This window comes from Corythoichthys intestinalis, chromosome 4 (assembly GCF_030265065.1).
Source record: "Corythoichthys intestinalis isolate RoL2023-P3 chromosome 4, ASM3026506v1, whole genome shotgun sequence".
In the NCBI taxonomy this organism is placed as follows: Eukaryota; Metazoa; Chordata; class Actinopteri; order Syngnathiformes; family Syngnathidae; genus Corythoichthys; species Corythoichthys intestinalis.
In genome coordinates this window covers 45,754,435-45,777,195 of record NC_080398.1, presented here as the reverse complement: position 1 = coordinate 45,777,195, position 22,761 = coordinate 45,754,435, and the positions used below count along the sequence as shown (strand labels likewise).

The following is a 22,761-nucleotide window of genomic DNA, read 5'->3' as shown; positions in this document are numbered from 1 at the left end:
ATACAAGACCACTGATAATCTCCCTCGATCTGGGGCTCCATGCAAGATCTCACCCCGTGGCGTCAAAATGATAAGAGAGAAAAGAGAGAGATTTTGAATGAAAATCTCCTTCCATCAGCAATGGCATTGAAGATGAGACGTGGCTCGGTCTTTCAGCATGACAATGATCCCAAACACATTGCCAGGGCAACAAAGGAGTGGCTTCGTAAGAAGCATTTCAAGGTCCTGGAGTGGCCTAGCCAGTCTCCAGATCTCAACCCCATAGAAAATCTGTAGAAGGAGTTGAAAGTCCGTGTTGCCTAACGACAGCCCCAAAACATCAATGCTCTCGAGGAGATCTGCATGGAGGAATGGGCCAAAATACCAGCAATAGTGTGTGAAAAGCTTGTGAAGAGTTACAGAAAACGTTTGGCCTCCGTTATTGCCAACAAAGGGTACGTAACAAAGTATTGAGATGAACTTTTGGTATAGACCAAATACTTATTTTCCACCATGATTCGCAAATAATTAAAAACAAAAAAAAATCAATGTGATTTTCTGGATTTTTATTCCACATTCTGTCTCTCATGGTTGAGGTTTACCCATGTTGACAATTACAGGCCTCTCTAATATTTTCAAGTGGGAGAACTTGCACAATTAGTGGTTGACTAAATACTTATTTGCCCCACTGTATGTGAAGTTTTCTTGAGAAAAGAAATACCATTATTAAAAAAAAAAAAAAATATCTGACATTGCAAGCAGTTACAATGTTACTCGTTACTTGAGTATTCTTTTCAACGAATAGTTTTTTACTTGTACTTTATATAACTTTTGAAACACTATTTTACTAAAAATTTGACTAAATACTTGTTTGCCCCCACTGTAATTTGTAATTTCACCTCATTTTGGTCACTCATGTTGCCGGCGTATCAATCAATACCTTACGTAAACACAGCCTGACAGGTTGATATAATTTTGTCCACGAATGATCAACAAAGTGAGAAGAACAATCATACAATCTCATGTACGTCGCACTGAATCCATTTTTGGAGATTCCGTAGGGTACTCTGGCTTGATTTCGCAGTTTTAACTACAGTGCCTTGCAAAAGTATTCGGCCCCCTTGAACCTTGCAACCTTTCGCCACATTTCAGGCTTCAAACATAAAGATATAAAATTTTAATTTTTTGTCAAGAATCAACAACAAGTGGGACACAATCGTGAAGTGGAATAAAATTTATTGGATAATTTAAACTTTTTTAACAAATAAAAAACTGAAAAGTGGGGCGTGCAATATTATTCGGCCCCCTTGCGTTAATACTTTGTAGCGCCACCTTTTGCTCCAATTACAGCTGCAAGTCGCTTGGGGTATGTTTCTATCAGTTTTGCACATCGAGAGACTGACATTCTTGCCCATTCTTCCTTGCAAAACAGCTCGAGCTCAGTGAGGTTGGATGGAGAGTGTTTGTGAACAGCAGTCTTCAGCTCTTTCCACAGATTCTCGATTGGATTCAGGTCTGGACTTTGACTTGGCCATTCTAACACCTGGATACGTTTATTTTTTAACCATTCCATTGTAGATTTGGCTTTATGTTTTGGATCATTGTCCTGTTGGAAGATAAATCTCCGTCCCAGTCTCAGGTCTTGTGCAGGTACCAACAGGTTTTCTTCCAGAATGTTCCTGTATTTGGCTGCATCCATCTTCCCGTCAATTTTAACCATCTTCCCTGTCCCTGCTGAAGAAAAGCAGGCCCAAACCATGATGCTGCCACCACCATGTTTGACAGTGGGGATGGTGTGTTCAGGGTGATGAGCTGTGTTGCTTTTACGCCAAACATATCGTTTTGCATTGTGGCCAAAAAGTTCAATTTTGGTTTCATCTGACCAGAGCACCTTCTTCCACATGTTTGGTGTGTCTCCCAGGTGGCTTGTGGCAAACTTTAAACCAGACTTTTTATGGATATCTTTGAGAAATGGCTTTCTTCTTGCCACTCTTCCATAAAGGCCAGATTTGTGCAGTGTACGACTGATTGTTGTCCTATGGACAGACTCTCCCACCTGAGCTGTAGATCTCTGCAGTTCATCCTGAGTGATCATGGGCCTCTTGGCTGCATCTCTGATCAGTTTTTCTCCTTGTTTGAGAAGAAAGTTTGGAAGGACGGCCGGGTCTTGGTAGATTTGCAGTGGTCTGATGCTCCTTCCATTTCAATATGATGGCTTGCACAGTGCTCCTTGAGATGTTTAAAGCTTGGGAAATCTTTTTGTATCCAAATCCGGCTTTAAATTTCTCCACAACAGTATCTCGGACCTGCCGGGTGTGTTCCTTGGTTTTCATAATGCTCTCTGCACTTTAAACAGAACCCTGAGACTATTGCAGAGCAGGTGCATTTATACGGAGACTTGATTACACACAGGTGGATTCTATTTATCATCATCGGTCATTTAGGACATTTAGGACATTCAGAGATCCTCACTGAACTTCTGGAGTGAGTTTGCTGCACTGAAAGTAAAGGGGCCGAATAATATTGCACGCTCCACTTTTCAGTTTTTTATTTGTTAAAAAAGTTTAAATTATCCAATAAATTTTATTCCACTTCACGATTGTGTCCCACTTGTTGTTGATTCTTGACAAAAAATTAAAATTTTATATCTTTATGTTTGAAGCCTGAAATGTGGCGAAAGGTTGCAAGATTCAAGGGGGCCGAATACTTTTGCAAGGCACTGTATGTCAACATACTGCTTACTTGAACCGCAAATCATGTTCTTTCTAAACCGGAAGTTCGGAGCAGACATTTTCCAAGATGACGCCGCCCATATTTCGCTCAGGAAACTTGTCTGTAATGTTGACAAAGTGTGGCGTGTGGATGTCAATTTCCGGTTTGGCCAGTGTCCTCGCAGGTGATTTGCCGATCAATAAATCTGTTGCTGATTCCATCGAAAATGTATTGAACGCGAGCGATGTCACCTCCCGTGTGTTTTGCTACTTAGTCTGTTTGTAAGTGTATGATTCTGTTAAATTCCCCTTCCTCCTCGCCCCCCAGCGTGCGTTCAGTTTGGAGGGGCCACCGTGCATGTGGCGCCTGCAGAAGAGCAGATAGCACTCTGTCCTGGCACTAGAGTGCCTGTCTGGTGCCTGGCTCTCTCTCTCTGCCCTATGCCCAGCAGGGGAAAGTGGGCCGAAGAGGGCCAAGTGGCTGGGTGTGGGTGTTTGTTTGTGCAGTTTGTTGTGCTGCGTGTTCTTGCGTGAATGGAGAGGAAATATCTCTGGGGGCAAAGAAAGGGGTGGACTAGTTCTTGGTTACTCTGAGTCATTTTCCAGTTGAAGAGAGGCTAAATCATTGCAGGGCAGATTAAGATAGATTTGCCTTGAGAGGAGAAATGCATATGAAAATGAACAAGGGCAAAGCATTAAAGGGGCTTTGCTAACACACTCTACAATTTAATCCTCCGTCAATTTTGCGCGCATGCATATGTGCCAGTGTCTTTCCATGAATATGCCCATGTGAATAGCTCTTTATCTTCCTGCACATCCATGTATGTCTGTGCAAAACCTCTCTGACTCTTCAAGTTTGCCTCCTCCTTCCTCTCTCTGTCTGTTGCACACTGCCACCCTCCCTCCCTGTGTGAGCGTAGTCTGGGCGCGAAGCCAAGTAGTGTGTTTTTTTTTTTTTTTTTGAATGAATACCTGATGGCTGATGGGGCTGGCGAGGGGGAGGAGCTGTGTCAATTGGAGTACTGAGGGAGGGAGGCAGGGAGAAAGAGGAGGGAGAGTCACAGAGAGAAGGGGGAGAAAGGCAGCCCGGCAGAGAGGGAGAGGGAGCTGGCGGTCTGGTGGCCTTGCATAACACACGTTGGAGAAGCCTCGCACGCAAGACCTGGTGTGGGCTTTTGCACAGGAAAGGGGGGGCCGGCGGAGGGGGGGAACCTCCTCTGCCATCAGGCCGATTGCAAGGGCAACGGAGGGGCAACTCCTAAATCGTGTTCTCATAAGACAGGCTTGAGCGACTACTGCACAAAGGAGCGAACCGGGAAGAGGACGCTTCGAGGAAGCACGTCTCCAGGATAGACTCCGTTGAGGCACAGGAGGAATCATTGGACATGTTCTGCAAGCGGTGGCTGTGGAAGTACTGGTGAGCTATTCTTAGTACTCTAACCAGCAGAAGAAGGGGGTGGGAGGAGGAGGAGGAGGCTTGTCTCTTAGCGTTTAGATTTGTGGCATAGTAGTATTTTCTGTCCTGCTACTATACACAATCATGCCACAAAAGAAAAACAGGGAGGCAAGAAATGTTCAACCCCCAGATGTTCGGCGCTTGCTCTGGGAGGGGCCCTGCATGTTGGGGTGCCCGAGTCTGTGTTGTGTGTGTGTCCGGCACTGATGCAGAACTCCGGAGTCATTGTGGAGACATGCAGCCTGAGCCTAGTGTCTGTTCTTTGGCTGTAGCCAAGCACACGGCCTGGTCCGCCTCTTAAAGAGACACACACACACACAGACGTTAGTTTTACACAGGAAAAAAAGGGAGGGAGGGCAGTAAAATGGCTCTTTTGGATATTAAGGGGGGAAAAAAACACTGCATTGTATCGATCTGCTTTGTGCATCGTGCTGGGATTATGGCAAGGTTCTATTTATATGCAGAGAATCCCACATGCATGCCTCTCTCGGTAATTCCCCCCGCTGTTACATGCATGCTCAGATTGATAATGATGATGTTTTTGTTTTCTAAATATAGACTCTGCTGCACAGGGCTGTAAATGTCTAGTCTAGCAGGTGAGATATGGATATCAGCATTACTGACTACACAAATGTCACTCCAGGGTCATTATATTTTGCTTTTCTGTGGGAGGCATTATGACTAAGTCGGGTCACTCTGGATACAATATCACTGCTTCCTTGTCTCCTCCTGCTGCAGAGAGATGTTATTGCTATGAAACGGAGGATCAATGCAAGCGCAGGCGGGGGTTGGAGGGTGTACTGCTGCGTAAGAGAGGACATGTATCTGCCTTTCACCTGGAGTCACCAACGGCTACACGTACTCTGTGTGGTTGTGCAGGTTTTTGTCAGGGGCTATCACTCCATCTCAGCATATGAGAATGCCTCATTTGTGCCTCCGCCCCTCTCTAACTGATGTCATCCCTTTATCACACTTGTCTTCGGAGAAGGGACAGTCCGGGGTGCCATCCAGAGCATTCCCGCCGTCTTGACTCGCTGTGACATTCATGCCTTAAAAGCTTTGTTCCCCATAGCATTGCACAGGGGCGTATGTTTTCTAGAGTTACTAATCTAATAATAGGTTGGAACTTGGAAGATCAAAAGATGTCTGTGTGACCATGTGCACAGTGAGCACTGTGTTAATAATCCAGTGGAAAACACCTTCCTATCAGTTCTATTTAATGTCAAGTCAGGTCGCATTTTAGCATTTTTTAGTGTTTCCTTGCATGCTTGCTGTATTGTGCTAAAATGATGATGTAATTACAGGTGTTTATGAGGTGGGGTTGTTGCCATAGAGTGATGCTGCATGGTGTGTACTGTGATTGTGTGTTTATATGTACAGTGACAGCACAAGGCAGGGGGCTGATGCTGTAGGCGCTGTTCAATATGGGTCAGGAGGAGCGGCACTGTCTTTCTTACCCTATTCTCACTCCCTCTTCCCCATTCCGAATCCTCTCCCTGCTTTTCTACAATTCATATTACTCTATCTGTCATCCTACAATGCCGCGCTTCCTCGCCTCCCCCTCACTTTTTCTCTACGCTCTTTGTCTCATTTGCTGGATCTATGAGGCTTTATGGTCACATATATTGCTCAGTTTTTTTCCTAACTGGTTCTTTGGCAAACTGTAGCCTTGTCCTATCTTGGTAATACTCATTCAAACAATAGCCGACCATGGTCCACTTTGGATTACTTCATATATTTTATGTAGGACACTTGTGTCTGCCTAGTGTGTTGAACCTCCTATACAATAAGAAGAAAGAGCAGCTCCTTTGAATGGTATGGTATGTAAGAGTGCACGTATAGCATGCGAGTGTGTTTGTGTCATACACTCAATATCTGCAGTGCTGCTAGCTAGTGATCAATTTAACTGTCTTGCTCATTGACCCATAGATTAAAAAAAACAAAAACAAAAAACATTACAAAAACAATATCTAGGAAAGCACAGTGGAACAAGTGAATAGGAATTTGAGATAATATGCCTCTGAAATTTGAACTGCTGTCATGTATGACATCATGTACGACCTCAGTGTACCTTCTGGCAACTCAGTTCATTTTTGCGTTTTCGTTGGCTTTTTATGAGTGATTCAAATACAAGGACCAGCCTCGACAGGGATTGGTGAGAGACAAAGAATATGCAGTGGAAGCAAACTGACACACATTCAGAGCATCACATTTATTCAGGTTATCAAACTTAGACTTTCGGTTGCTTTTATGCTGTATGGAGGTTAAGCTCTTTTCAAACTTTTATGATAAAGTGGTGATGCCATGAGCATTCAATTTCCTATATTTCTAACTGAAAACCGTTGCAAAGCCCGCAAATTGGAAATCGACCAATTTCTCTGCACAGATTGACAGCTGTAGCAGTTCCAATGTACAAAACACAAATACAATAGAAAGAGCCAGAAAGGCAAATTTGTTATATTGTGTTGTAGCGTTTGACGATTCATAGTAAACAAATGTAACAAGATCTTGTGTTTTCTGTGCGTGCACAGATCTACACTATGCAAATATAGAATGTGTCGATTTATCCCTGCAGTTAAATATTGACTATGTGCTGACTGGCCTTGTTGACATTGCTAGATACAGTATTTTAGGTAACTTTGTATGTCTGAAGTAGGACTCTCAATGATGTAACTTTGTAACAAAACTTCACATTTTCCAAAATGTACCTCAATTAAACTCCAGATATTTGTTATTTCACCTCTGGAATGCACGCGCTGACCCAGTGTTTAGTTTAACTAGCTCATCGAGTTGGAAAATATAAAAGAACCAGTTCTGAGGTTGTTACTTTGCATTTTTATCTTTTAACTTTGACCCATTCTTAGACTATGTTGTAATGCTTTCACACAGCTGCAGGCAAAGCACCACACAGTCTACATAACATTCACTGACAGACAGTTGCCAAGGAAATCTCAATCTGCCATTAAAATGCGATATATAAAAATATATTTATGTGAGATATCATTGCACTGCCTTCTCTCATGGAAAAATCCTGTTGGAAACAGATTTTTTTCCAGTGCTAGTTTGCGAATGGATGCTTGGATACTACTTTTAAGATTTATGCAAAGAATAACATGCACCATAACAATAATGCCATTTTATAGTGTAAATAATAATTTCAGTACTGTTTTAGTATTTATACCATCTAGTGGTGAAAATAAGCATATCACAATTACAGCTATGGCAGCAGGCACGCTTTAGAAGTGGGTCACTCTGATGTCTGCTTTTTAACTGGCAGTCCACTGGAAGAGCCACTCAAGAAAAACACAATTGTATTAGCTGCCACATACATACAACTTCAAAGAGAAAAAGAAAATCAAATATACAAATGTTGCATAACTAGCATGTTCCTATAGAATCGCGATGGGTGTGCACCTGATAGAAGACAGAAACTGTTGCGAAAGGCAAATACAGCACAAAATGCAACTATAAAATCTCCACATAATGTTTATTTAGTTATATAATTTTTGAAGCTTTGAAAGATATGTTGCAGAAATTCAAATCGTTTTTCTTTTCCTTTGCATGATTAGTGAAGATAAGCTGTATTTACTAAACTGGCATTGCACGACTAATTGAAAATAGAACATTGTTTAAGGCACATTGACCATTTCTGTGCCTAAATGTGACTAAACAGTATATACTCACCCATTTTTTGTATATCTGTTATTAGATTCCCACCAACATTGTGGAAGAAGTGGATCCATTGGAGATGATTCCACATGAAGTTTATAGCGCTCATTTTATGAGCTGTAGCAATTACACCGCGTGTGGATTGAGACCTGGCAATGTATGCCAGTGACCACAAGTAGAGACATCACACCCTGGAAAAGAGAGAAGACATTAACACTGAGAGCGAGTTGAGACTCTGAAGACAACAGAAGTGCCAACTGAGACATCAAAACCAGCCTTGCACAATGAAATCAAATCAGGAGCGAAGTAATGGATGCCTGCCACCCAAAAAGCGAGAAATCCTTGCACTGGAACAGAGGCCAGTCGCAGTGGCTACATCAACTACTCCTGTTGTTCATAACAATCCTGCTCCCCATACTGAAAACCTTGCCTGGTTGGCAAGTGTGGCCAGTGAACGATGCAGGTCCAGAGACTCAGAGAGCCCACTATGTCCCATAACATCGACCACCTCTTCCTCTCCTACTATTCCAACCTCAGCTACTACCCTATCAGCAGTGCCGTTGGCTTCGCTGCCCACAGTTTACCCCACAGCCATTCCTCAGCCATCAGGAACCATACAGTTTGCTCAGCTCGGACCTAATGTTCAGTTCATAAGCTCCGGGCCCTATGCAAGCTATATCTCCTCTCATGTCGTTCCCGCCAATACCAGCCCTATGGGACAGCGCCCTCACCTCGATGGTTACACTACTGCTCTGATTTCGCCTGGCACCAAAGGGGAACAGCAGTTTCAAATCGGCCTCTCTCCCACAGAGCTTGCTCCCGTCTCCCTCCCAAACTCTCCACAAGTCACCAGCCAGTACATCCATCTTGATAGCAGAACCCCTCTGACAGTCAGTGGTGCTGCAGTGTCGACACCTGGAGCCCACCTACAGCTTCATCCTCATACCGCTGTCCTCCCTCAAACGCTCACACTCGCTCCCTCCCAGCTGGTTGTTCAGTATGCAGATGGATCTACCATTAAGAAACCAGAGGTGCATGCTAAGACTGTGCTGAACGGTGAACAAGTGGTCAAACAAATTAATGCTCCCACACAACCAACAAACCATCAGCAAGTTCAGAGCTATGAGGCACGACACATCCTTGTGCCAGCAGACTATGGTCAGAACTCATCAGGACTTCAGACCTCTTTAGTACTTGTGGCCCAACCAAACCATGGTGCTGATCAGGAACATAGTTCAAATAAAATTTCCTTAGTTCAGACTGAGAAAGGAGGCATCTGTTTGGGAAAACCCATATCAAGATCTTCCTCCTTCTCCTCCCTCTCATCATCAGACGTCATGAAGTCCGTCACACCCCATACAGTAATTCAGACAACATTACCCCCTGAAGAGCTCCCAGCCAGTCTTTATTCTTCTACTCAAGCACCCATCATTGGCTATATCACCAGTGCCAACCAGCATGCAGTTAGCTACCATGCTGCGCTGCCACAGCACTTGGTCATTCCAGGTGGTCAATCCCTGCTCATCCCAGTCAGCGGTGCAAATAACAGCACAGAAATGGAGACCAGCCGTGCTGTCTGTTCCATGACCACGACCACGACGCCTCAAATATCCACCGCAATGCCTCATGCATATCTTGCCACTGCCCTGTCCAAATGTGAGTCAATAGGTCCAGATGGAAATCAAGTTCCCGTTGCTGTAGCCCCACCCCCAGCAATCCCAGCCTTGCCTTCAAACCCAGTCCCTGCAGTAGTGGCAGCTCCTTCTCCAGTCCCAGCTCCCGTCACATTTCCTGTCAATGCTCCAGTCCCTACTTCCATTCAAGCTTCTTCTGCAATCTCCTCTCCCTCCTCCCCTGTGGCACTCCCTCCTTTCTTTATGCGAGGCTCAATAATCCAGCTTGCTGATGGAGAGCTGAAGCGTGTGGAGGACCTCAAAACTGAGGACTTTATCCAGAGTGCAGAGATCAGCAGTGAGCTGAAGATCGACTCCAGCACTGTTGAACGAATTGATACCGGACAGAGTCCTAATGCTGTGGTCATACAGTTTTCTGTCGGGGAACTTAAAGCTCAGGTGAGATGAACATTTTTTGAATGGTGTTTTGTTATCTGTGTTGAACGCTAAGGTAAAGAATAGTCAGTCTTCACAATTGTACAATTGAAATGGTTGAACATGGGCGGTAAACATGTTAAGCATATTGTTTTTAAGACATACAGTAATAACACTGAGGATACAGTGGGGCAAATAAGTATTTAGTCAACCACTAATTGTGCAAGTTCTCCCACTTGAAAATATTAGAGAGGCCTGTAATTGTCAACATGGGTAAACCTCAACCATGAGAGACAGAATGTGGAAAAAAAAACAACAGAAAATCACATTGTTTGATTTTTAAAGAATTTATTTGCAAATCATGGTGGAAAATAAGTATTTGGACAATACCAAAAGATCATCTCAATACTTTGTTATGTACCCTTTGTTGGCAATAACAGAGGCCAAATGTTTTCTGTAACTCTTCACAAGCTTTTCAAACACTGTTGCTGGTATTTTGGCCCATTCCTCCAGGCAGATCTCCTCGAGAGCAGTGATGTTTTGGGGCTGTCGTTGGGCAACATGGACTTTCAACTCCCTCCACAGATTTTCTATGGGGTTGAGATCTGGAGACTGGCTCGGCCACTCCAGGACCTTGAAATGGTTCTTACGAAGCCACTCCTTTGTTGCCCTGGCTGTGTGTTTGGGATCATTGTCACGCTGAAAGACCCAGCCACGTCTCATCGTCAATGCCTTTGCTGATGGAAGGAGATTTTCACTCAAAATCTCTCGATACATGGCCCCATTCATTCTTTCCTTTACACAGATCAGTCATCCTGGTCCCTTTGCAGAAAAACAGCCCCAAAGCATGATGTTTCCACCCCCATTCTTCACAGTGTGTATGGTGTTCTTTGGATGCAATTCAGTATTCTTTCTCCTCCAAACACGAGAACCTGTGTTTCTACCAAAAAGTTCTGTTTTGATTTCATCTGACCATAACACATTCTCCCAGTCGTGTTTTGGATCATCCAAATGCTCTCTAGCGAACCGCAGACGGGCTGGGACGTGTACTGGTTTCAGCAAGAGGACACGTCTGGCAGTGCAGGATTTGAGTCCCCGGTGGCGCATTGTGTTACTGATAGTAGCCTTTGTTACTGTGGTCCCAGCTCTCTGTAGGTCATTCACTAGGTCCCCCCGTGTGGTTCTAGGATTTTTGCTCACCGTTCTTGTTATCATTTTGACGCCACGGGGTGAGATCTTGCATGGAGCCCCAGATCGAGGGAGATTATCAGTGGTCTTGTATATCTTCCATTTTCTAATAAGTTGGCCTACAGTTGATCTCTTTACACCAGTACTTCTCAAATAGTGGAGCGCGCCCCCCTGGGGGGGGCGCAGAGCGATGCCGGGGGGGCGCATGTGACCTCGGGGAACATGCTTTTTTTTTTTTTGCCGTACCGGAATAAAGTGTACTTGCACATCCACTCAGTGGGTGGCAGTGGCGCTCTCATTTTCAGAGTGCGCGCAGTATTTTTGAACTAAGGAAGACCACTCAGCACACACAGAAAACAGATATGAAGAGCAGTGCGCCGCCGCCGTTTTCGAAAGCCGTTTTCCGACCGGACTCACTCATGCAGCGACCCACTGTCTTGTCCGGTTCTCACGTCGCCGCCCGAGAAGTGCCATTTTCGGCTCGGGATCGTCACGACGACCGCCCTCACCTACGGTTCTACCTCGGCCGCCGAGAATGCGCTTTTTTCGAGCCGTTTGCCTTTTAGCTTTGACTTTTAATACAGTGGGTGATGAGGAAAGACCACTGTTTACTGTGTCTAAAAAAATTATAGCGGACAGCCAGAAGCCAAATGAATTAAGACGCCACTTAAAGACATTAGACCCCAATCTCATTGATAAGCCGCTTTATTGTTTTTCAGCGAAAACGTGCTGAATATTGCCAACAATCGTCCTACTTTGTCAGTGTTATATCAGTAAACCAGTGAGCATTGTTAGCATGCTCATTCTTTTATTCAGTTTTGTTTTTTCGGTCAAATTTTTTGGCATATTGTCCTCATGAGTGAATGTTTCTAATCAATTTGAATTAGTTATTATTTACTGATTTTATTACATTTTATTTTTCTGTATCAAATGGTCAAAAATGTACCTTGAGTGTATTTTTTTACAGTTTGGATGTGACTTTTTTAAAAAAATTCAGGCAAATTGATGCGCATCAAGTCTTCTCTGTTACAAACAAAACAATGTTAATAAAGTTATACTTTATTATAAGTTTATCTATGTTACTTTTCTTCTTTATTAGAAAAAAAGGACACAATGTTTGGCAGATGCGTATTTATAATAGTAATTTTATAGACAAATGATACTATTTACAGTGGCGGCAGAGAGTTTGGGGGGGCGCGAAACATTTACGTCTTCCTTGGGGGGGGCGTAACAGAAAATAATTGAGAAGCACTGCTTTACACCAAGCGAAGAGTGAAGAGTTACAGAAAACGTTTGGCCTCCGTTATCGCCAACAAAGGGTACATAACAAAGTATTGAGATGAACTTTTGGTATTGACCAAATACTTATTTTCCACCATGATTTGCAAATAAATTCTTTAAAAATCAAATAATGTGATTTTCTGTTTTTTTTCCACATTCTGTCTCTCATGGTTGAGGTTTATCCATGTGGACAATTACTGGCCTCTCTAATCTTTTCAAGTAGGAGAACTTGCCGAATTGGTGGTTGACTAAGTCCATTGTATTTAAGCCAGTTCCCCACTCTAACAGATAGGCTTTCTGGGGTAATATAATATGAAATTCTTGCTTTCTTTTCAGTGAGTAAAAAGAATACTCAAGATACAAATATATGTTTCTACAGGTGTGTGTGGAAGTTCTTGTGGAGTATCCCTTCTTCGTATTCGGACAGGGGTGGTCGTCCTGTTGTCCTGACCGGACCACGCAGCTCTTTGAGCTGTCATGCGCTAAGCTGTGCGTAGGTGATGTTTGTGTGTCTTTGACCCTTCGGGGTCTAAGGAATGGTTCTCTATCAGACAGCCAGGTTTTGGGGGCAAGGCTGAAGAGCGCAAGACTCTCTGACCCTGGAAACAACACAGATTCAACTGTCAACAACAGTCCAAGACGTAACACGACAGGCATTAACAGCGGTCTTCTCATGAAGGCTTCTGGTGTCGAAAGGATAGTTGGAACTGCGTCCGGACGGCAGTTACTCACAGAAATGGGACTAAATCCAGGATCAGTGGTGGGGACCTCTGCTGGAGAATCGGTGCTGGCAGTCTCTGGAACTGCAGGTACAAGACAGAGATCCGAGAAAATAGATATGCCCACACTCTGCAAAATACAGTCCAGAGATCCAGACAGAACCACTGTTCGCAAGAGACGTTGGTCCGCTCCGGAGCGAGACCAGACTGAAAGAGTAGAGGGGGAACCTCCGTTGACTCTGCTAAAACCCTCCATCATCTCTCAGGAGGTGAAAATCAGCATAGAGGGCCACTCGAGCAGCGGCAGAGAAAAATGCTTGAACAAACTGTAGACTGTCAAGGGATCTTGAACATGTTTGTACTGTGTTCATTCACTTTGTGTTCTCTTTATTCAGACTACTTTAAAATAGCAAAGTTTACAAAGTATCACCATTTTATTTCTGCTATAGGTTCAGACACCTTCAACAAAGTACAGTGTGTGGCTGCACACACTGTGCAATCAGTGCAATCAATGCTGTAAGCAAAAATGAGTGCGGTGCGAATGTTAAGCTTGAGTGCTGGTAAGATACCTATAAGTGTGTCATCCATCATGAGCTGGATCTCAGTTGTCACATCGTTCACAGCCGTACTTGCAACATGGACAAACAAACATGAACAAGCACAGAATACGGATGTTCATGTGTAGAAAGGCAAGCCATCATGTGTGTCTTTTAGGAGTTATGTGATGAGTGGTAGTACATTTAAGAGTCAAAGATCAATTTCATGGTGATATTAATTTGGCAATAATTATGGCAGAGATATTTGCAACCTCACACATCTGTTCGATGTTTAATTATAATCTTCAGTCTTTCACACCATTGAGTGTGTGTGCTGCCACAGATTATGTGTTTGTGCGTTCCTCAACATTGAGGCACAAGGTGTGCACAGGGGTCAGGTATGAATGTACTGTACACCACAGATTTTGACTTATGAAGTCATGGGTACATTGTTCGTTGCAAAAGCAATGAGTACAATGTGCGACAATTTGATACAGATGCGTTTGCAAATTGTGTGTCACAGCAGTTTCATAATCAGACATTCCTATGGTAGTTAAAGATGGTGTTTTTAGGTCTGGCTGCATTTACCATTTCTATGAAGAAAAAATTCAAGTTACTACAAATTGGAATATATTTATAGTACCAATGTGCACTCTGAAAAATTACATCACTACTTTTAAAGAGGACCATGGCGTGTACATGGGTTAGTACCTCAATGCGTATATGCTTTTGTACCACTGACGCTTGACTTTTACAACTTGAGAGCACCTTTGGAGTCCATTAGCCCTGTTGGGTATAGTTGGCTAGATTGCTCCTTTAGTGGCATAAATGGACTTCCACTGCACCCCTACATCTTAAGCATTTTGAGCAGATCTACACTAAACCGAAGTTGGCAAGCCAATTGCAACCACTTGTCTTACGATGCATCCCACAGACACGAAGAAACCTCAACCACCATTTAGGGTCAGGAAGTCAAATACACTCGTCCTTTAAGCCCTCTTTTGGGTTCCAGAGGGAAATACAGTATGTGGCATCACAGCCGCTAAGTGATCCTATAGCTAGCTGTCGACTTCCAGCTCCCATTGACTGCTCACTACCCTGGGAATCTAATGCCGCAGTTCCACTGCATAGTATGTGCTTAGCCTAGATTTTCTGTCATCATTTTAGGATGGTTGATTTTTTCACCTCAGAAATATTACTGTAAAAGACTGGGAAGCTCAAACATCATTGGAAAAAAAAAAAACAACAACAATGAGGAACAAATCTCTTTTATATTTACCATTGGCTTCAGTAAGAAGACAAAGCATAGACTTCAAAATGGTATTGAGGGGACACGGGGCCGATTAACGGGGCCTATCTCCGTCAAAGCTGACCAAGAGGAAACACAGCTTTTCACGTTGAAAATTCTTGTGAATAAATGCGTAAATCCCGCAATTCTATATAGATATGGACGTTAAACAGTTTCGATTCTTGGTTAAAAACAAACAAAAACAAAAAAAACGGGCAGTTAGCATTTATTTTTAGGAAATATGTCGAATGTGCTGCTCGTCTTTAAGTCACTGTGGCGCCACCTTACCACAACAAAGAACTTTTTACGTTAAAATTCCTGTGAATAAATGCTTAAATCCTTGATTTCTTTATAGATATGGTTGTAAAAAAGTCTCGATTCTTGGGTTAAAGCAAAAAAATACGGGCAGTATAATTTATTTTACGTAAATATGTCGAATGTGCTGCTCGTCTTTAAGTCACTGTGGTGCCGCCTTACCACAACAAAGAGCTTTTTGCGTTGAAATTCTTGTGAATAAATCATAAATCCCTGAATTCTTTATAAATATGGACGTAAACAGTCTCGATTCTTTGTTAAAAGAGCAAAGAACCGGGCAGTTAGCATGTATTTTACGTAACTATTGTGAACTATGATGCCAATGCTGTTACGGCTAATTTCTCCCATTGATTTTTTTTTTTTACAGTGTTTCAAAATGCATGCATGGTATGAAAAATAATAATTACCTTGAACCCTCAAACAAATCAATCCTGAGACAATCCTTTCTGTTTGTATGCGGGACATCTTTCGCACTTTTACCCAAAATCCGGCGTTGAATCACTGCATGTGTCGAGTCGACCGACTGTGAATAACTGAAGCGGATTGTGGGATGGGCCCCCTGGTTGAAGGCGTTGCACAGTGGCTGGCTGAATGGACCCGTCAAGACAATTATGAAGTCTATGGAGAAAGTTTAGCAAAAACGGTGTCACAAAATACATACAGCTGGGCAAATAAGTATTTGGTCAACCTCCAATTGTGCAAGTTCTCCTACTTGAAAAGATTAGAGAGGCTTGTAATTGTCGACATGGGTAAACCTCAACTATGACAGACGGAATGTGGGAAAAAAACAGAAAATCACATTGATTTTTAAAGAATTTATTTCCAAATTAGAGTGGAAAATAAGTATTTGGTCACCTACAAACAAGCAAGATTTCTGGCTGTCAGAGGGGTCTAACTTCTTCTAACGAGGTCTAAAGAGATTCCACTTGCTACCTGTATTAATGGCACCTGTTTTAACTCATTATGGGTATAAAAGACACCTGTCCACAAGCTCAGTCAGTGCCACTCCAAACTTCACTATGGCCAAGACCAAAGAGCTGTCGAAGGACACCAGAGTCAAAATTGTAGACGACTTGCACCAGGCTGGGAAGACTGAATCTGCAGTTGGGAAAACGCTTGGTGTAAAGAAATCAATTGTGGGAGCAATTATGACAAAATGGAAGACATACAAGACCACTGAAAATCTCCATCGATCTGGGGCTCCATGCAAGATCTCACCCCGTGGCGTCAAAATGATAACAAGAACGGTGAACAAAAATCCCAGAACCACACGGGGGGACCTAGTGAATGCCCTACAGAGAGCTGGGACCACAGTAACAAAACACAGTAACAACATACCCACTGTGAAGCATGGGGGTGGAAACATCATGCTTCGGGGCTGTTTTTCTGCAAAGGGACCAGGACGACTGAGCTGTGTAAAGGAAAGAATGAATGGGGCCATGTATCAAGAGATTTTGAGTGAAAATCTCCTTCCATCAGCAAGAGCACTGAAGATGAGACGTGGCTGGGTCTTTCAGCATGGCATCCCAAACACACAGCCAGGGCAACAAGGGAGTGGCTTCGTAAGAACCATTTCAAGGTACTGGAGAGGACTATCCAGTCTCCAGATCTCAACCCCATAGAAAATCAGTGGAGGGAGTTGAAAGTCCGTGTTACCCAACGACAGCCCCAAAACATCACTGCTCTAGAGGAGATCTGCATGGAGGAATGGGCCAAAATACCAGTAAAAGTGTGTGAAAAGCTTGTGAAGAGTTATAGAAAACGTTTGGCCTCCGTTATTGCCAACAAAGGGTACATAACAAAGTATTGAAATGAACGTTTGGTATTGTCCAAATACTTATTTCCCACCATGATTTGCAAATAAATTCTTTAAAAATCAAACAATGTGATTTTTTTTTTTTTTTTTTCACATTCTCTCATGGTTGAGGTTTACCCATGTTGACAATTACAGGCCTCTCTAATATTTTCAAGTGAGAGAACTTGCACAATTAGTGGTTTACTAAATGCTTATTTGCCCCACTGTATTTAAAACCTAAAATACAAAGAGTTTTCCCTGAGCATCCGACAGTTCCTTATTGAGAACAACATTGGCATACTGTGGAAACTTATTATTAATGTGTAATAATCCTTACATGAGCACATGAAAATCTACCAGAGGAGACTGGAAAAATGTGTTGACGTCCAAAATCCTTCATGGGGGAAACTATGTCCTCAGTAGTTTAATTTTCAAACATATCTTTTGCTACACCAGTCAAGGAACATCTTTATCCCTCATTTAGTACTTGATTGCCAAGGACATATTGTAAATAAGGCAGTGCGATAAGGTAGGGTAACGTGTGTGTTCCATCCATGCAGCTTCATAAGCTATAATGATATACTATGATGTACTCAAAAATGATTGAGCAGTTGTTTATATCACCCATATTTATTACCTCACAAGCCAAGTAAGTACTGTGCAGTGGAAAATAGGCATAATGCTCTGAAAGTTTAGGTACAGTATGTACTGGTAAGGGGAAGGTGTAAAACTTTTGATTTATTCAGATTACAAATGTTCCCAACAAGAATAGCACTTTGTAATTCTCAGCTTTTTTTTTTTAATTCAGGTAATTAAATGTTAGACCTTTGGACCATATGTTCTTTGAATTTCTAGGTCAAATTTTGAGTAATTCAATTACCAAGCTGAATTGTGACGGCCCGCTGTATGCGTTTTTGAAAAAAATATGGATGAGTAGTAAGCGTGGCGAAGGCAAAAGCACAATGTTCTCTTTTAAACTAGTTAAAATCCAGAGAGTGCTCAGTGGAGCACATGAGATTGATAAATCAGATGATTATATTATTAGGGACATACTACATAGAAAAGGTTCACCTGGTTTATAACCAGGAAGGGTGATGACAGAATAAAACCTCTTTTTCTCAATGAAGATTTTGTCTTCAAGTACATACAGTACCTGCTACATCAGCGCCACTGTGGCGTATGGCTTTTTTCTACCGGTATTTCATTTCCTTTTAAAACTAGAGCCAAAATCCTACAGTTCATACTCAGGAAAGTTGTGTACGTCTGTATGCATGTATGTGTGACTGAGACGGTAAATGTATGTGGTTGATCACTTGTCTTTGTGTACATTCTGAGCAGCAGCACTTTGATGAAGCATCCGGTTGGTGTGGGGTGAGGATACTCGATGAGGATAATCAACTGACTGTTTTTCATCATGTCCACCATGTAAAATGATGGTATAGCGGGGCAGGGAATGTAAACAACCATTGGATAAACTATCTCACCTTTATTTTTGATGATGGATAGAGCTACTATTTAGAGAAAGAAAGTCACTGAAAGCCAGCTAATGTTGATTTGTACAGTAAATTGTATCTTAGAATGTGTACAGTGTGTCTATAGATATAACCCTTACGTAGCCTATGTACTGTATGTGCCACGGCGCCCTTTCTTCAATCATTCCATTTTAGCAGCCATCAAGGTGGTCCTGTTATTGCTTCAATCATGAATGTGACACTATCTTTAAATTTGGCCTCCTCCAAGAGTTGACAACCTTGCACAGTGTAAAATATAATATGTGATGATCCCGTTCACCTCGATAGCCATTGTCCTTTTCTAACTCCGGTAGGTGTTTTCTTGTAACCTAAAAAACAATTCTGACTGTTCTGTTTGTGTTCTGCTCAGGCTAAACACTGCCCACTGACTGTTGTCCATGCAAAATATCACATTGTTCACTTAAATGTATAACACAACTACTCAAAATTTGTCAACAGAGTACGGGTTTCGTTTCATTTCATTTTCCATTCATAGACAGTTACATTTGGTGGCTAAATTCAACAATATTGTATAGAATACTATCTTTATATTGTGTATTGTGTAACCCCACTACCTTGCGGTATGGTTTGATAAAAATGCTTCTAAAGCCGCACCAAATCCAAGAGGATGTCATGTTTCAGAAACCGCACCCTGAAGTTGGAAGCAGTCTGTGAGTTTGGACCGTGTTGAAGTTCTCCATCTGAATTTATTTCTGCAGACACTAATCTAAAATGGCATCAATGCAGAGATAAATCAATAAAATGTGTTGTTGAAAATAGAAGACATACTTGTGGCAAAAGTTGAGATGTTGCACATTAAATACAAAGCCATACACTCTCAGAAAAAGGTATGCTGTTTTAACTTTAGGGCCACAATAGCTTGTCAAAAATGTACTGTTGACACTTACATTTTACAACTTGGGGAATATATCTGCACCTTTTTGGTCATGGGAATGAACAATTGTTAAATTGCACAGGAATAAGACAAGTGACCTATAACATCGCTCCTTGTTACAGTGTAGCTAGCAGACGATTAGCTTAGCATGGACAGATGAAAGCGCCTCAAACTGCTGAAAGGAATTCCTCAAGTAAAAATGTAGTGTAGGCTACACAGATTCACAAACTCTAATCTTAACAAGCATTCAAAAGACGATGTCTGTGTCATATTTAAGATGGTGCAGCATCGTACATGAAGATTCTGGGCATGGCAGCATTCAGAAAAAAAGACCGAGCTTGCCCACCTCCTCAAACTACAGTGGTATGAAAAAGTCTTTAGTGAAGCTTTTGGAATTTCTCACATTTCTGCATAAAATCACCATCAAATTTGATCTGATAGTTGTTAAAATCTCACAGATGAAAAAAAAAAAAGTCTAACTAAAATCACCCAAACATTTATAGGTTTTCATATTTTATTGAGGATAGTATGTAAACAATGACAGAAGGTGGGGTAGTAAGTAGGTGAACCAACACATTTAATATTTTGTGCCCCCCTTTGCCAGCAATAACTTCAACCAGATGCTTCCTGTAGCTGCAGATCAGTCTGGCACATCGATCAGGACTAATCTTGGCCCATTCCTCTCTACAAAACTGCTGTAGTTCAGTCAAATTCCTGGGATGTCTGGCATGAATCGCTCTCTTTAAGTCATGCCACAGCATCTCAATGGGGTTCAAGTCTGGACTTTGACTTGGCCACTCCAGATCGTGTATTTTGTTCCTCTGAAACCATTCTGAAGTTGATTTACTTCTATGTTTAGGATCATTGTCTTGTTGCATCCTCTTTTTAGCTTCAACTGTCTGACAGATGGTATCAGGTTTTCCTGCAAAACATCCTGATGAGCTTTTGAATTCATTCTTCCATTAATGATTACAAGTTGTCCAGGCCCTGAGGCAGCAAAACATCCCCAAATCATGATGCTCCCTCCACCATGCTTCACTGTGGGGATGAGGTGTTGATGTTGGTGAGCTGTTCCATTTTTCCTCCACACATGACGTTGGGTGTTACTCCCCAAAAAAATCATCAGTCCACAAAATATTTTGCCAAAACGTCTGTGGAGTGTCCAAGTGTCTTTTTGCAAACATTAAAAGAGCAACAATGTCTTTTTTAGACAGCAGTGGCTTCCTCTGTGGAGTCCTCCCATGAACACCATTTTTGGCCATAGTTTTACATGTACAGTTAATGTGTGCACAGAGATATTGGACTGCGCCAGTGATTTCTGAAAGTGTTTAGCAGACACTCTAGGGTTCTTTTTTTTCCTTTTTTTTTTTTTAACCTCTCTGAGAATTCTGTGATGAACTCTTGGTCTCATCTTTGGTGGACAGCCTCCCCTGGGAGAGAAGCAACAGCGCCAAACTCTCTCCATTTGTAGACAACTTCTCTGACTGTTGATTGATGAACATCCAGACTGTTAGAGATGGTTTTGTATCCTTTCCCAGCTTTATACAAATCAACAATCGTTAATTGCAGGTCTTCAGATAGCTCTTTTGACCGAGCCATGATGCACATAAGACAATGCTTTTCATCAAGACATTTCTTACCAGGTGTGTGATTTATAGTGGGCAGGGCAGCTTTAAACCACTCATCAGTAATTGGGCACACACCAGACTTAAATTGTTTGTTAAAACTTGATTTAGATTGCTCTTCAAGTCTCCTTAGGCAGAGGGTTCACTTACTTATTTCCCCCCTTCTGTCATTGTTTGCATGCTATCCTCATTGAAATATGAAAACCTGTAAATGTTTGGGGGGTTTTAGCTAAAGCGGACACTATATTTTCATCGGTGTGATTTTGCCAAGACCAGATCACATTTGATCGTGATTTTATGCAGAAATGCGAGAAATTCCAAAAGGTTCAGATACTTTTTCATACCACTATACATTCCCCACCCCTGGCACTGATAGCTCTTTATTTTTATATGAATATGAATTGGAATTGTATCTTGACAAACATTTAGTCAAACACTTGACCAAACTCTTGTGGGTCCAGCATATTTACACTTAATTTATCATTCCCCTTCAAGCAAGAAACAGACATTTTGGCTGAGTTTCAACCATTGGATCTTGTGGCATAAACAAACAAACAAACAAATACTCAATTCACAAGTCCGATATATATAGTCATTAAATGTGAAAAGGCCTAATTGGGTTGGCTAATTTATTGATTGAATATATACTGCATTGCACTTTGAGATCTGGAGACACATTTTCAGTTATAAATAGCCAAAGTCTTCCAAAATGTTGAAGAAGAGAAAAACAAAACAATTAGGTATCCAAACTGCAAATTTGCCTATTTAACAGAAATCTAGGGTTTTGCGTGTTTGCACCTGTTAACACACCCATTTTAAGCACTTTCTTTCCAAAACTTCTGTACACCGACTTTGTAAATCAGTTTTGTGACGGGGGTTTGTTGGCTAAATATCAACTATAATGCCCTATGTCCTTCTTCTCGTCATCATGTATCAATAATGTTCCCCTGTTTTGCTGGTGTTGAGGTTTGTTAGTCAATCTTTACTTACAATGTTTGATTTCGAATTTGATCAAATATATTCAGAGAAATAAAGACTAATGTTATTCAGTGGGATTTTTTTTTCTCTTTTTACTTTTGTCTGTCATCGAGCGTAATATTGTAAATTACATTAATTCGCAAAACTGTAATGTAAAGGCCTGCATGAACAAAATAAGTACATTTGCAATTAAACTTTAAAGTTTATGTCGTTAGTTTTCAAACATGACTTTAGACCAAATTTGTTTGGATCATGTTTTTGTATAATATTACCATGGCTCAAAGTATTATAAAATACACTATTGGGGACTAAAACCCTCAATCTAGTTTTTAATAAATCTTTTCTTTTTATTATTCTGTGTACTTGGCGAGCAATAAGTATCATTTTGGTGTCACTTGTAAAAGGCCCTGCCTAACCTGGCGTTTATTTTTCAATTATTTTTTTTTACCATCAGGGGGAGCAAGAGATCTTCCACTGAAGTGTAGGAGTGAAAAGCTGTTATCCATATGGTTGGGGAGAAGCTCAAATGAATAATGAAGAAAAACAAATACTCAAACATGAAAAACAAGATTAATTTTGGGTGCTGCTTATAGTATGTGACACTTTGCCGTGTATATGCATAACATTCAACATTGTGGAAAAAAAAACATACACAACATAAAAAAATGGTTTATCATGTTAAGTGTATTGTTACTTTGCCGGAGTTACAGTTGGTGAAGCCCAAAATAAAAACATTCAGTCAATGAGGCAGAACGTTACTTGAAAGT

The 22,761-nt window shown here is 41.7% G+C and overlaps 1 protein-coding gene across 3 annotated transcripts in view; it reads left to right on the top strand.

The window, feature by feature from the left end:
- Positions 1 to 22,726, top strand: part of LOC130914202 (ataxin-1-like) — a 30,425-nt gene extending 7,699 nt beyond the window's left edge. The window contains exons 1-3 of one of the 3 annotated variants that reach the window (XM_057833185.1): positions 3,756 to 4,107; positions 7,856 to 9,887; positions 12,712 to 22,726. In XM_057833185.1, coding sequence (XP_057689168.1) covers positions 8,100 to 9,887; positions 12,712 to 13,383 — 2,460 coding nt within the window. In that variant the 5' untranslated portion in view covers positions 3,756 to 4,107; positions 7,856 to 8,099 and the 3' untranslated portion in view covers positions 13,384 to 22,726. Of the gene's footprint in view, positions 1 to 3,755; positions 4,108 to 4,695; positions 5,962 to 7,855; positions 9,888 to 12,711 lie in introns of those variants that run through there. The other 2 variants (XM_057833186.1, XM_057833187.1) reach the window with 2 other exon arrangements.
- The last annotated feature ends 35 nt before the right edge of the window (positions 22,727 to 22,761 follow it).